The 14,330-nt window shown below is 48.3% G+C and overlaps 1 protein-coding gene across 1 annotated transcript in view; it reads left to right on the plus strand.

The window, feature by feature from the left end:
• COL15A1 (collagen type XV alpha 1 chain) overlaps window positions 1-13,651 on the plus strand; it is a 110,662-nt gene extending 97,011 nt beyond the window's left edge. Inside the window, exons 35-41 of the mRNA XM_049627200.1 lie at window positions 1,941-2,005; window positions 3,357-3,485; window positions 3,633-3,692; window positions 4,433-4,492; window positions 8,258-8,443; window positions 9,752-9,867; window positions 10,891-13,651. Of these exons, the coding sequence (XP_049483157.1) occupies window positions 1,941-2,005; window positions 3,357-3,485; window positions 3,633-3,692; window positions 4,433-4,492; window positions 8,258-8,443; window positions 9,752-9,867; window positions 10,891-11,104 (830 nt within the window). The 3' untranslated portion in view covers window positions 11,105-13,651. The remainder of the gene's footprint in view (window positions 1-1,940; window positions 2,006-3,356; window positions 3,486-3,632; window positions 3,693-4,432; window positions 4,493-8,257; window positions 8,444-9,751; window positions 9,868-10,890) is intronic.
• Window positions 13,652-14,330: the final 679 nt, after the last annotated feature.

The following is a 14,330-nucleotide window of genomic DNA, read 5'->3' on the forward strand; positions in this document are numbered from 1 at the left end:
AGGGACTTGAGGACCAGCACTGATTCTAACTCTATAAAAACTCTCCTTACCCATAGCTACCTCACTTCCTCAAATAAAAAATGGGTAGGGGCCATTTGGGTGGCTCAGTTAAGCATCCAACTTTGGCTCAGGTCACGATCTCAGGGTTCATGAGTTCGAGCCCCACATCAGGCTCTGTGCTGACAGCTGGGAGCCTGGAGCCTGCTTTGGATTCTGTGTCTCCCTCTCTTTCTCTCTCTGCCCCTCCCCTGCTAGTACTCTGTCTCTGTCTCTCTCTCAAAAATAAATAAAACATTAAAATTTTTTTTTAAAAAAAGGAAATGTAACTCCAACCAGCTTAAGCAAAAGGGAGATTTATTGGACGTGAAGGAGGTGAATCATTAACTTATGGGAGGGGCCGGCATGCAGCAGGACCTCAGGCACAGCCGGAACCGGGAACTCAACCCCTGTGAGGATTCTCTGGCCATCTCTTGTCATGGCTTCTCTCTGTATGCTAACTTCGTGCTTCTTCACCACAGACCACATCCTTTGCATGATGGGAAATATGGTTACTGACAACTCAGAGCTTCTACAATCAGCTAGAAATCTTGGCCTTCCTTCTTGGTGTTAGTTTGTGAGGTCCTGGGGTGGAGGACGTAGGATCGAATTCTGTCTAACCCATCCTGGCCCAGATACCCAATCTTGGGCCAGTCACCTGTGGCCAGAAGGTGCGGTCACATAACAACGAGGCAGTGCCTCCTGAATCCAAATGGTGGTAGAGGGGATGGGGAAGATCTCAAGAGAGGGTGAGGGTACTAGTCCCACAAAAAAGGAAGGTGCTAGGCAGATAAAACCACAGGTGCCAACATAACCTTGAAGGATGAGCAGGAGTTGCAGGAGGGGGAAGGATATTACAGGACGTGGAGAATCGGTTGTTCATAGCAGCTCTGTATGGGATGCTGCCCACGGCTCCTCGCTCCGCTGAAGGACTGCCCCTCACGTAATGCCCACAACCCACAGTTTACAAAATGCTCTCATACCAATTATCCCATTTAATCTTCACAGCAACCCCGGGAGGGAGAGGAAATGGATATTACTATAAAACTCATTTCATGGATGAAGACACTGAGGCTCAGAGAGGTTAGAGACTTGCTCGAGGTCACAAATCCTAGTGGGAGACGAGGCTGGGGTCCAAATCCAAGTCCTCTGACCCTCCCCTCACTAGACGTTCACCACCTATGTCGTGATTTTCAGGTCCTGTGCCAGAACTGCAGACCTGCTTACGTGACTTGGAAAATCTCGTACAGTAATTTTACTGGGACTTGTGAAAACATCCTTCACTGCCAAGAGCTTTGCAGATTTTGGGAGGTTACAGAGGTAGAAGGAGAGCACAGCCATGTGCATTGTTCTAGGGGAAGAGGGCACTGACTCTTCAAACGCTGAGAGCCCCTGGTTGGGTGCTATGTAGTGTGTATCTTTTCTCGGTTCTCACCTCAGCCCAGTGAAGGAGAAACGCTTGTTTACATTTCACAGGTGACTAAACTGTCGCTGCACTACCCCGCCCTCCTGCAGCCCCAGCACCTTTCTTCCTCTTTCTGAGCCTGCTGGCCTCCGTGTAGCAGTTACTGGCTTGTCTCTAGGGTGAAGTAACTTGCGTGAGTCAGGACATATTTGGAAACTCAGCGCAGACTGACCTATATAAACAACAGAAGCACCAATAATTTATTCACTTACAAAACCCAGAAGTCCTAGCGTGGCTTCCTGCAAGGCTACAGTCAAGAACCCCAGATCTTTCCCAAACCTGCCAATGTGGCAGAGTCCCAGCCCCCTACAAGATGCAGTTGCAAAGTGCAGAGCTCCGAATAAGGTGGTGAACACTCCCCTCAGTGACCAGCAGACATCTGAGGCACTTTTCAGAGAGTGTGCTTTTTTTGTAACTTGTCTTTTCTGCTTTGTCTTAGCTGTGGCCCTTCCAGGCCCACCCGGCCCTCCAGGACAGCCAGGGCTTCCCGGATCCAGAAACCTGGTCAGTGTTATTATCAATGTGTATTCTCTCTTCTGCTCTGGGTGGATTTACTTAGAACTTCAGCTGTAGCGTTTAGGGGCCAGCACACTTCTTATGTAAGAATTAGGCCTCCATGGCAATAGAATCGGTACAACTCCACATTCGGAGGGCATGTATTACCTCTGTAGGTGACTTATTAAGTAAAAAGATACAGACTACAAAACCATTGATGATTTTGGTTCCACGCTCCTGATCCTTAATTCACTAGACTGTAACAGGAACCGATTGTATTACATCAAAAAACATAAGCACGAGAGTAGAAACAATATGGCAGCAGGTCCTGTGCTGGTCCGATTGGCCCTGGGCAATTCAGCCTTCTCTCTCCTGCCAGAGGATGGCTCTTGCACATTCATTACCCTACACACCACTGGCGCAGGGGGGAGGTAGCACTCAGACCCTATTATGATGCACAGGAAGAGGGACAAATACCTCACAAGGATGTCAGGAGTCCTGGGAATGCTCTTGGATCTTGGCTGGATTTAACTGGAAAATTTGGCTGCCAGATGAAAAAACCGTCCAGCAGACGACGGAATTTTGATATCTGGCGCCTTTGGGGGATTTCCGAGCCATCTTGCTGCACAGAGTCATTATTTTCAAGGCTAGGTGAAAATTAATTTTTTATAACCTTTCTCAGTTGAAACGAAAGGTAAAAGCTCTCTTGGCCTGATAATTTCTTTAAGACTTGATGCTTTTTGATAGATTTCTGCAGCTTCTCTGTCTGCTCCTGGATTTGCCAAGATGGATGTCTAATCTTCGGCCATTTCCTAGACAGAGAAATTGCGGACCGTGATTTTCTATCATGTACTTAATGTTACAACTACCCAGCTGGGCAAAACGGATTCAAAACTTAACTGGCATCGCTCATTGGCTTGCCTTTCTTATTCCAAATGAAAACAAACTTGAAACTCTTTAAGGAGTAGCATGAGGTAAACGCAATTAATGTCAGTGCTGCTAAGCGGCTCACACAAAGGAAGTGGCAGAGCTGACCCGCGACTTCGCTAATGCCAAGACTCCACAAAGATAACTCTGTTTACAGCTTTTTAATGTCTTTGCGCTCACGGAATGTTATCTTTCTGTTCTCATTTATTTATTACAGTTTCGATTTATGTTCTAAGCCAACTCATGTTTTCGTTTCCTCGAAAAGAATATCATTTGGTTATTAACCAAGGTACATGTCTCTCTAAGGCACAGTGAGCCTTTTCATTGGCTCTCGGGGGATGGCGCCTGTTTGCATTTGCAAAGGCCGATTTTTCAGATGGTACCACCGCTCTAATGGTGACTGCACTGTCTGGAATTTAAAATTTCCTGACAGGTTACGGCATTTAGCAGCATGGATGATATGCTGCAGAAAGCACATTTGGTTATCGAAGGGACGTTCATCTACCTGAGGGACAGCACAGACTTCTTTATTCGTGTCCGAGATGGGTGGAAGAAATTGCAGGTAATTTTTAAGCTTCTCTTAACAAAATGCCTCCAAATCCCCTCTTAAAAATAACAACCAACCCCTGGAAGCGCCATTTTTCTGTTTTGAAAATAGCCCAACAGTTTCTAGCTGATGTCTCATTTTCGATGTCCTGTTTTCCTTAAGCTGGGAGAACTGATCCCCATTCCCGAGGACAGCCCGCCGCCTCCTGCGCTCTCCAGCAATGTGAGTGGTTGCCCTGCCTGACTTCTCGCTCCCTCCCTCAGCAGCAGCAGCTTCTGATTCCCCCTTGCTGTCCAGAACCAAGCTCTCCAAGCTCTGGCCAGCCAGCTCTGCATGGTTTAGTATCTGGTGGAAGCCCAGAGATTGCCAAGTGCCAACAGAATGTTCTCATTAGTAGAGCAGAGGAAGAACTGGACCCAGAGGCAGGAGAGCTGCTGTTTCCACATCATAGCTGAATCCTCTTGGGCAAGAGGCTTGCCCACTCTCAGCCTCAGTTTATTTACCTGTGAAATGATGGCCGGCATAAGCAATCTAGAAGAGCCCTTTAGTTTTTGCACTCTGAGACTTCTTTGCCTGAGAACATTTGCAGCTTCCATTGTCCCTTTTTCAGCCCCACAGCAACCCTTTGAGGCAGGCCTTGTCATCCCCATTCTGCAGCTGAGGAAACCGAGGCTCTGAAGAGTTGACTGTTCCATTAAGTGAATGTGTTGACTATGAAACATGGGTCTTCCTCTTCCTTGGTTTAGTGTTCTCTGTAAAAGATTTGAGAATGTCCCCTCCGTTTCTGAGGATCATTTCTGCATGGGGACATGAAACTCTTGGCAATTAAGAGCGGCCCCCAAAACAATGGCAAGCTATTTAAAGTATCTATTCAAGAGACATCACTCTTGAACCTCCGTGTACTCTGAAGAACAGTTTGAATGCATATTCAGGACTGTTTGTTTTGGTCTTTCCCATAACAGCCCCATCAGCCACAGCCTCCACTGATGTCTCTGTCAAGTGTCAATTACCAGAGGCCTGCAGTAAGTACAATTCATGCATTTATCCCGCAGATGTTGAGCTATGTGTCTACTGTGTGCTAGGCCCCGTGCGTGGTACATAGTTCCCACCCTCAAGGTGCATCTAGACTAGAGAGAGGGGCAAACAAAAAAACAGGTAGTTACAGTAGTGTGGTAAGTCATTGGGGCGAGGCCAACACAGGGGGCTGGGGGTGTGAGGAACATCAAAGAATTCTGGCATCTTTAGAGGGGGTGACCTCTACACTAAGGCCTAAAGGAGAGCTGAGAGAAGGAGAGACCCAGGTGGGGGGAAGAGAGCGGGCATTTGAGGCAGAGGGGATTTGGAACAGAGGGAGGCAAGAGAGAGAAGTGTGCTTTTGTGTAGTTTTAAGTATGTCAGTCTGGCCGAAGAGGCAGAGCTCAAGGTAGAGAAGGGAGAAGGTGAGTCTGCAGAAGGCAGAGACTTGTCATCGAGAGCTGATAAGCCAAGCTAAGGACTTTGACTTTTCCAGTGGGCACTGGGCAGCCACTGGAGGGTCTTAAACAAGAAAAGGGTCTATAAGATTGGCATTTGAGAAAATTATCTTGGTTACAGTGTACAAATGAATTGGAGGGAACAGGACCAGGGGCCCAAAGACAGTTAGGTGGCTGTTGTTTTATCTGAACCAGGATCACAGCAGTGAACATGTAGAAAAGTAGGAAGATTGGAGAGAAATTAAAGAGATAGGAGAGTGACAGATTTGGTCACTGGTATGGATACGGGGCAGCAAGGATGAGGGAAATCAGGAATGATGCCCAGGTTTCTGCTTGGGTAATTGAGTGGTGCTGGTTTCCTTCCCAAGGATCATTTTGTTACCAGAATTAAAATTCTGACTCTTTTCCTTCACTAGCTTACGTGAAGATTTTGTTCAGATAATTGCAGGAACCTCCTGGCACTCAATTGCAGGAAGTACAACTGGGTCTGTGGACTCTTGTCCCTGCTATTAGTCTGCTCCTCTCCCTCTACAGACCAGCTCCTGCAAGGGTCTTTCTTCCCGCCTCCCTTCCGCCCCCACCCCAACGCGCAGATGTAGGTTACATCCACAAAGCTCGCACACACCACTTTGGGTTGCCATGGCGCTGATCCTGGCCTCCGCTCCATGTGATCTTGCAGCTGCAGAGCCCAGTGCTACCTCATCCCATTCAGAGTCTGGGGAGAGGTAGTCTACATGGGTCCTCTTGGGCTAATTGCCCACTCCCAGCCAGATCAACAGCAGCCAAGAGAAGGAGATTGAATGGGACCTAAGGCCACTCTTTTTAGCGAGCGTTGTGGGGACATTTTCGAAAAACAAGCCACGGGCTCGGCAGCCACCAGAAATGGGTTTCCTGTAGTGCTGCTACTTGTCAGGCAGGACCTCATCTGGGGCCCAGTGAGTGCGGGCACCTGTAGGAGACCTGAGTGGAGGCCACCCGGAGGGAGGCAGATAAGGGGCCTTATCTGGAGATACAGATCTGGGAGTCTTCAACCGAGCCCTGGCAATGGTGAGGGAGGGCGCTAGGATTCCCAAAAGAGAATCTGCACCCTGAGAAGAGTTTGGACTGTGAGGAGCAGAAGCAAAAGGAACTGATGGAAGAAACGTGAGAACAAATAGAAGCCGTAGCCAGAGAGGAAGAAAGAATGCCGAACAAGGTAGAAGCCAGCCGCGTCACATGCTTCCAGGAGGTCCATCAAAAGAACTAAATGGTGTTCTCCAAAGTTAGAAGCCAGAGAAAAGCATTTCTGGAGCATGAGGGGATGCCAACGAGATTGCCTCTGCTTGAGGAATAAATGGGAGGTGAGGTGAGGAAAGAGAGGCGTGTGTAGGTAACCCTACCAAAAGCTCAGCCGTGAAGGGGAGAAGTTAGGGCAGTGGCTGAAGGATTTTTAAAATAACATTTTATAAATTCTAAATTAATCTGTATTTTTAGAACATTTGGATGATAAATAAAAAGAATGGAGAAGGAAACGGGACATCGCTGTAACTTTACCAAAACTACAACCATCCACAGAATCACCCTTTTAACATTTGACTGTTGAAACATTCTTGTCTTCATAAAAATGATAGTGTGTTCGTCATAAAAAATGTTCTGGCACTTAGAGAAATATAGACGTAAGGGCACCAAAGCCCCCAGTCCCACCATTCAGAAACAGCCATCATTCCAGACAGTTCTCTATGTATTTTTTTAAGGAAAGAGAAGTGGAGATAGGTGGGATTGGAGGCATGGCAGGGAAGCCCTGTGCTCACCTCTGCACCTTTCCTAGGTGTCCCCTAGTATGGGGACACCACCCTCCTGTGACTGCCCTTGGGTGTGGCCACCAGAAACCCACTGGTTGGAAGATGATGAGACCAGAGGGCCTCTTGCCTCAGGTGCTACAGTCTGCAGATACATGGGAGGGGGGAGGACAGAGTTTGTATGTGAGACTACAAGTCTGATGGCCTGGAGGTGGTCGCAGTGAGTGAGCAGCATGCTGTAGCCCCCTCCCCATGTTAAGGGCTGCTGCTAGGAGGGCTGCAGGGGAAGTCTTGTCTCAGTTGGAAGGGGTGGTGTGCTTGACCTGGACCTCTATCCAGCCTGGTGATACAGGCAAAACAAGGATGAATAAAAAGGAGGAAATTGGGGGATGTTGCGAGCTTGGAGTCTGTTCTCTTCAAAATGGGGCAGGAAGGGGATGGTGAAATGGAGAAGAAGGTCCAGAGACGGGCAGGGACTGCGTGGAGCAGTCTGGATGTTGTACTTCACGGCAAGCTGTGCCCAACCGGGTGGACGCTGGAGGAGCAGAAGAGTGCCAATATGGTGGCACTTGGGGCTGGGCCACAGAGAGGCTTGGTGCCGGGTCTCATTCAGACCTGAGAGACAGTGCAGATGTGCGAGAGAAACACCGACCACCTCCCGCCTCGCCACACAGGGCTCATTTGCATGCCCTTTGGTTTGAGATCGTTTGAAATATTTTTCTTTTCTGGAGACTTGGGCACAGGGTCTGCACCAGCCCTCCCAGCTCTATGCTGATGAGAGGACAGCCACTCCTGAGGTGACATCGAGGAGGGAAAGGACCGCTCCTGGACACACGCCACAGAATGTATTATTCCAGAGGGCACAGCACAAAGGCCGGGAACGAGGGATGGGTTTTGAGGGAGGAAGTGTGGGAGAAAACAAGACTATGGAAGGACTTTTATTTTGGCTGCTGACCAAAGTGGCAGGAATGCAAGGCTAGAATTACCGTGCGACCCCTAGTTTCTAAAAGGGTCTGCCCAGCAGTCTTAGCAATAAACGTCATGACCTTCTCCTTTCAGTGCCTTTCCCTCTGGGCCTCTCACAATCAGCCCCAGGCCTATTGGGGAAGTAGATGAAAGGGCAAGGTCAGAAAGCTTGGTGTAGCTCTGGGATCCAGGACCAGAGCCATTCAAAACCCTTCTGGAAGCTGAACTAGGACATACCCAGAAGCTTCCAGCAAATGGCCTGCACACTAGATTCAGATCTCTGAAGTGCTCTGTTTTGTTTTGTTTTTTGTTTCATATATGGAAGAAATTTCCACCATTTAGAGCTGTTCAGAGAGCTGAAGCAGCCTGCCTGGGATCTGAGCTCTCCTGCCTTGGAGATGGTCAGGCTGGGGCTGGAATGCCACTGTCAGGTGGAGGCTGAATATGATGACCTCTAGCACCTTCCATCCCAGCAAGTCTGGGATCTTACTAGGAACATGAGATGGGTGTGGGGGTTGGGGTTTGCTTTTTAACTAACTGCACTGTCTTTTCTCTCACTTCCCTTTTACAGCTGCACTTGGTCGCTCTGAACACGCCATTTTCTGGAGACATTCGAGCTGACTTTCAGTGCTTCCAGCAGGCCAGGGCTGCAGGACTGTTGTCCACCTATCGAGCATTCTTATCGTCCCATTTGCAAGACCTCTCCACGGTTGTGAGGAAAGCAGAGAGATATAGCCTTCCAATAGTGAACCTCAAGGTAAAAATAAATATTCTTCCCATTGTCTCCCGGGCACACTGGTCTCCACAGAGTCTGTAGGCAACTGCCCCTTCCTGACATCATCAGAAGTGTGCTGGTCCGAGACCTCACCTGCCTCTGATTGGCTATGTGGCTTTGGGTGGGTCCGTTTAACCTCTCTGCGCCTCAGTTTCCTTGTATTTATAGTGGCCCTTGGACAGTACGACTCTTGGGGCAGACAAAAGGAAGGAATAATAATCCCCTCTTTCGCTTACATAGCTCTTAAAATGTTTACTGTATATCCATTATCGTAACAGTACTTCCAATAAAAGAGGGAGTTGTTCTTTCCTCAGGTTGTCAGATGAGGAAACTGAGGCTCAGAGGGAGAAAAGAGTTTGCCCGGAAGCCACTGCCAACAAGAATTCCTTTCCTTGACTCGCAGTCCAGGGCCGTCAGTTCTGCCCGAGGCTGCTTTCTGTAGGGCATTGACTGGATGGCACCAGAGAAGAGCTACTTAGCACTGGTCCCAGAGCGGAGCCACGTCATCCTGCACCCTACTTTGGTCCTCTCCGCATATCTAAGCTGCCCAAACCTGCCAGACATTTCTCTGCCCCCTTTCGCTGGCCAGGCAGGACCTTGTAGGCCCCCTGTTATTCCATGGAAATTGCTGGCTCCTTTAAGGCTACAGAGGGACAGCTCAGTTACTGCTCAGACCCATCCTGGATCCTGACCTCTCCCCATATCTCAAAAGTGCTTTGAGACCCTTAAGTCCCTGTGACCCCAGTGCTCCAGTTTGGTACCTTGAGGCTAGCAAGTTCCATCCTGACCCCATAGCTGGCACTTTCCATCCCTTCTCCTGAGGTTCTCTTCTGCCACATTCACCCAAATTGTTGGTATTCTTGGCATACAAATAACTGAAGGCAACTGGGCTCCTTCAGGAAAAGAAGTAAGAGATTCATCTCTGTATCACCCACAGTGTAGATTGACACAGGCCTGGCACAGATTTGGAGTTTGGTGTATATGTATAAGATTTTTAAGATAAAAATTAGTGAAGACGTGAAACACACTTTGGTTGGGGAGCAGCCTTCATACACATATGATAAGAGAAATTACCACAAGAAATAGGACCATAAAACCACAAGGGTTCAGGGATGGATGATGAACTCAAACCACAAACAGCTCCTGAACTCCCACTCTGTCCAGGCTCTGGGATTGGGGCTGGTGGCTTTGGTGTGAGGTGGTGTGCGGGCCTTGAAGAATGAATAAATAGCCAGTCCGTTTGCAGGCTGATGGCAGAAGAATTCCAATGTAGCATTTCTATCTCCATAGGGCCAAGTACTTTTCAATAATTGGGACTCAATTTTTTCTGGCCACGGAGGTCAGTTCAATACACATGTTCCAATATACTCGTTTGATGGCCGAGACGTGATGACAGATCCTTCCTGGTAAGTAAAGGTAGAAGCCCTCAAAGTATATGGGGCTGTAGACTGTTTTAAGAGACATTCTAACAATGCTATGCTTTTACCAGCTGCCCCTCTGGGCTGTTGCTAGACTGAGCCTCAGTGAGCCAGCTGAGGGCCATGGAGAGAGTCCTGGCCTCGCAGCCAGGGGACCTGAGTCCAGTACCTTAATAAAGGACCTTTCCAGGTTCTCCCACTCTCTGAGCCTCAGCTGCCTCGTCTGTAAAATGGTCAAAATAATCACATCTATCCCCTAGGATTGCTGTGAGCATCAAATGGTAAGTATGAGACTGTCCAACATGCAGTAGGCACTCGATACCTGGTAAGGAACGCTGTTCTTAGTGACCCTTTAACCCTGTGCTGTGGGAGCTGTGCTCTAATTCTTTCAATACGTGTGCTCATCAAGATCAGAATGAACTGGCAAAGCTTTCCTCAGTGTCTACCCTTTGCCAGGCCTGATGCCCCCCATGAAAGGCACAGTAATAAACTACATGACCCCATGCCCTTACAATGCTCATGGTCTACAGGGGAAGACAGACACGAACCAGCTACAATTCTGGACAGAACACTGTGATTGTAAAATGGAGAAACAGATAAAGATGACACAAGCACAGAGGAAAGATTCGTCCTTGTTTGGGGCTGACAGTTAAGAGGGCTTCCTGTAAAAGGAAGCATTTAATGGACTTTTGAAGATGAGAAGGGGTCACTGATCTGAAAATGAGAGAGAAGCTACTCCAGGCTAAGAGACCTTATGAGCAAAGTTTCAGATTCACACAAGTGGAGAGTCTGAGCTGAGAAAGTCCAAGCTGGGTCTGGTCGGAATACAGGATGTTCAGCTAGCCGAAAAGAGCAACTTTCCAAGTGGTGGGGTCTGACCATGATGTGGGGCCAGACCATGAAGGACTCAGGAGTCTGACTTGGTTCATTACTTAGGCCAGTTTGTTCACCGATGGGATAGGCCACAAAGAAGTGACATGTCAAAAGTAACGTGACACAATTCTTTTGCAGGCCCCAGAAGGTCATCTGGCACGGCTCCAGCACCCATGGAGTGCGTCTTGTGGATAAGTACTGTGAAGCGTGGCGAACCGCCGACATGGCTGTCATGGGACTGGCCTCCCCACTGAGCACAGGGAAGATTCTGGACCAGAAAGCATATAGCTGTGCTAATAGGCTAATTGTTCTGTGTATCGAAAACAGTTTCATGACAGATGCTAGGAAGTAATGACCCTCCAATGATTCTTAAGAGTTTTCCAATTTTTCGTATGTGAAGAACCAACACTGAAATCGAAAATGTTTAAATGTTGTAAATATTAATTTTTTATTACACATCCGTCACAACAGCAGCCAAAGAAAACATACCTCAATACACTCAAAACTGAAGACATAAAGGACTCAGATCAAAAGTAAAATCTGATCCATCTATCGGTGCTATAGATTCTGCAGGAGACCCCATGCAGTGTGAACACATCCCAGCACGGTTAAGAGCGAGTTGAAAACAAAGGCCTTGGCTTTCTGCCCACTGCATCCTTCAGAAAGTAATTTCTTCCTTTAACCATTGTTGTTGAGTGTAAGATGTCCTTCATGTTTTCTCACAAAGTCAGTGTTCAGAAATGTTACCCTAAGTTATGTGCAGACCAAATGCTTTATTCTTCATACATCCATAATATACATCCGTCCTTTGCTGTTCATACAGAGACACAGAACTGCTCAAATGATCCTATTTGTATTTTCTGATATTACCAGACCCTAATGTTTATTTCCTAAAATATTTTTGCCATCATGCTTTAGGAGTTTTAGATTTTTACACAATATTTTAGTATGGCATCTGTTTATATAACTCCGACTTGCTGGAAAAGGTTAAACTCCAAATTATCTGAAACTAGAAAAGAAATAATGTGTAATGACTACCTTTCCCTTGGCAGGCCCTCCCCACCCTCTGCCCCAGATTTTATGACTTTCGCGGGGCAACTCTCGAATTATAACGGCGTTGAACAAACAGGTTCATGAGGATGAATTTTCTGAGACACATATATCTTTGTGCTATATGCTTTGATTTTTTTCCATGTAAGTGAACATAAAAACGTCTTTTCCAGGTGCTTTCTTCTGTTTGACTCTTTTCCCCTAGTTCCTTTATTCTCCACCACTGATGTGGAAGTGGCCCTGGGGTGGGTTTGCTAACCCTGCCACTGCTCCACAGCCCTCAGGAGATGATCAGAGAACAGGAGCATTTCCCGTCACGCTCCTCCACCCCTGCCTGTTGTCTCCCACTTGGAGGGCGCAGCATGGGGTAGGGCAGAAGGACCCCAGCGAGGAAAACAGGGTGAACTATGACTGTTGCAGTGCGTGACCTTGGGCAAGCCCGCCTTGTTTTTTCAAGGAGGTTGGGATAAAATAACCATATCAGCTCCCAGTAATTAAACATCAGACTTATTATAAGGCCCATTTACCTTTCTTAATAACCCTGCAAGGTAGGTATTTTTAGCTCCACTTTATAAATGGAAAAAAAAAAAGTTAGGGCTCAGGAAGTCCCTTGTTTCGGGTCACCCAGCTGGTGAGTGGTAGGTCTGTGTCAGATCTTTGCAAGGAGCCACTGCATGAGGCCGCCTGTCTGCTCCCTCCAGCTCTGAGTCTGTGGCGCTCTGGCTCTTGGCTTGACCCTGCAGAGAAGCAGAATCACCAGGCACGGGGCATGCTGGGATACTTCCTCCCATTCAGCTGGGCTGGCCCAGAAGCTCTGCAACGTGAATCCACCCGAATAGTCCTTGAGGTAGGAAGGAAATTGAGGACAAAACAATAAAAGGAGACAGCCCATAACCTCACTTAGGGGCTTCCTAAGTGGAAGAGTGATGAGAATCTCTAATGAGTCATGGAATAAAAGACAGCTATAGGTTGGAAAGCCCCAGAATTGGATTGTTGAGGACCAGCCCATCCACCAAGTGAGTGGGGGCTGGGTGGTGCCTGGTACAGACAGGAACAGAGACAGGAGAGGGACAGGAGGCCCCTGAGGTCATGAAGTGAAGATGTCATCCATTTTAGTCAGAGCCCACCATGGGCCTGGGTCACAGAGCAGGCAGGACAAGGTGGGAGTGCAGGAAGAGTGAAAAGGAGCAGACACTCCTTCTGCTAACTCCCGGAAGGGAGGTTGAGGTGTATGCCCTGGCTTCCCAGTCCTCTTTCTCCATGGGAGTAGGTATAACCAACCGGCTCTCCTGGAAGAGGCCCTGAATCAACCCCAGCCCTTTCAGTCTCGGAGAATGATGGTTAAAATCCTGGGCATTCAAGACCTTTCAGTGAACATCAGCTTTCCTGTCACTTGCCAAAGGCTACCAGCCCCGTCTCCTCATGCTTAAGTGAGTCACATAGGCCTCTGCAAGACCGTTGCTCACGGCCCACCCCATCCTGGGATAGCCATCACCAGTCTACGTCTAGCCTCGCCCACTCGCTGATAGCCAGTGCAAACTCTGCTTCGTCCTCGACATCCCCCAGTCCCCTGAACCTGTCTGCCGTTTGTATTCTTCCTCCTCTGAACACCTCAGGTGCTTGGCACATACTTGAAACAGAGGCTGAAAGGTCCCTAAGCCTTTGCTTACTCCTGAATGTACCTCAAGGCCAGGAAACAGGCTAATTCTCTCAGGAATAATAGGGAAGGAACTATGCCCCCAGTAGTTCATCTTTACAGCGCTGGAGGCCTTTGGGTACTTGCCCTGAGTCCACAGAGCATCAAGGTCTGAAGCCCACAGTGTCTAAGTTCCCCTGTCCAGAAGCAAAACCAGAAGGACGGAAGCAGATGTCAACATATATGAGGGGCCAGGCCCCGCGAGGAGACAGACTTTGAAGGGCAAAGAGGAGCCAAGAGACTGAGAGGGTATGGGAGGTGGTGAAGACAAAGCTTGGAGAAGGTCCAGGGTGATACTCCCTGCCAAGCTGAACGTGGCCACATGGTGGTGTCTGAAGGGGAACTGAGGAAAGGAGGAGGATGGATCCCAAGAGCCAGTCTCCAATTTCCTGCACCCACTGGACTTCATATGGCTTGCACTACATTGTCTGAACCCGTAGAGAGTGCAAGAAGGAGACAGCACGGAATTCAGGGAACTGTCAGCAATACAGTAGAGCTGAATACTCATCGGTAAGGGAGACACAAGTTGAATTCATAAGCCAAAAAACATAAAACAACAAACAAAAAGGAACGGCTCTGGAAACCAGGAAGAAGGGCGGGGGATGCAACAGACTCGTGATGTGGTCACTTAGTCTGTTCTCTGTGTGTGTGTGTGTGTGTGTCTGCGTGTCTGCTCTCTTGCTTCTGCTTCTCTCTGTACTTGGCTTCCTTCCCTCCAGAGAGGAACAAGAGTTCTCCGTGTGGCACAGGTTGTTCCCAGACAGCTCCAGGCATATATTACTCCACCACCCCAGAGACTGGCCTCAGAGAAGAGACTTCCTCTCCCTTCTGG

The sequence above is a fragment of the Panthera uncia genome, chromosome D4 (assembly GCF_023721935.1).
Source record: "Panthera uncia isolate 11264 chromosome D4, Puncia_PCG_1.0, whole genome shotgun sequence".
Taxonomy (NCBI): Eukaryota; Metazoa; Chordata; class Mammalia; order Carnivora; family Felidae; genus Panthera; species Panthera uncia.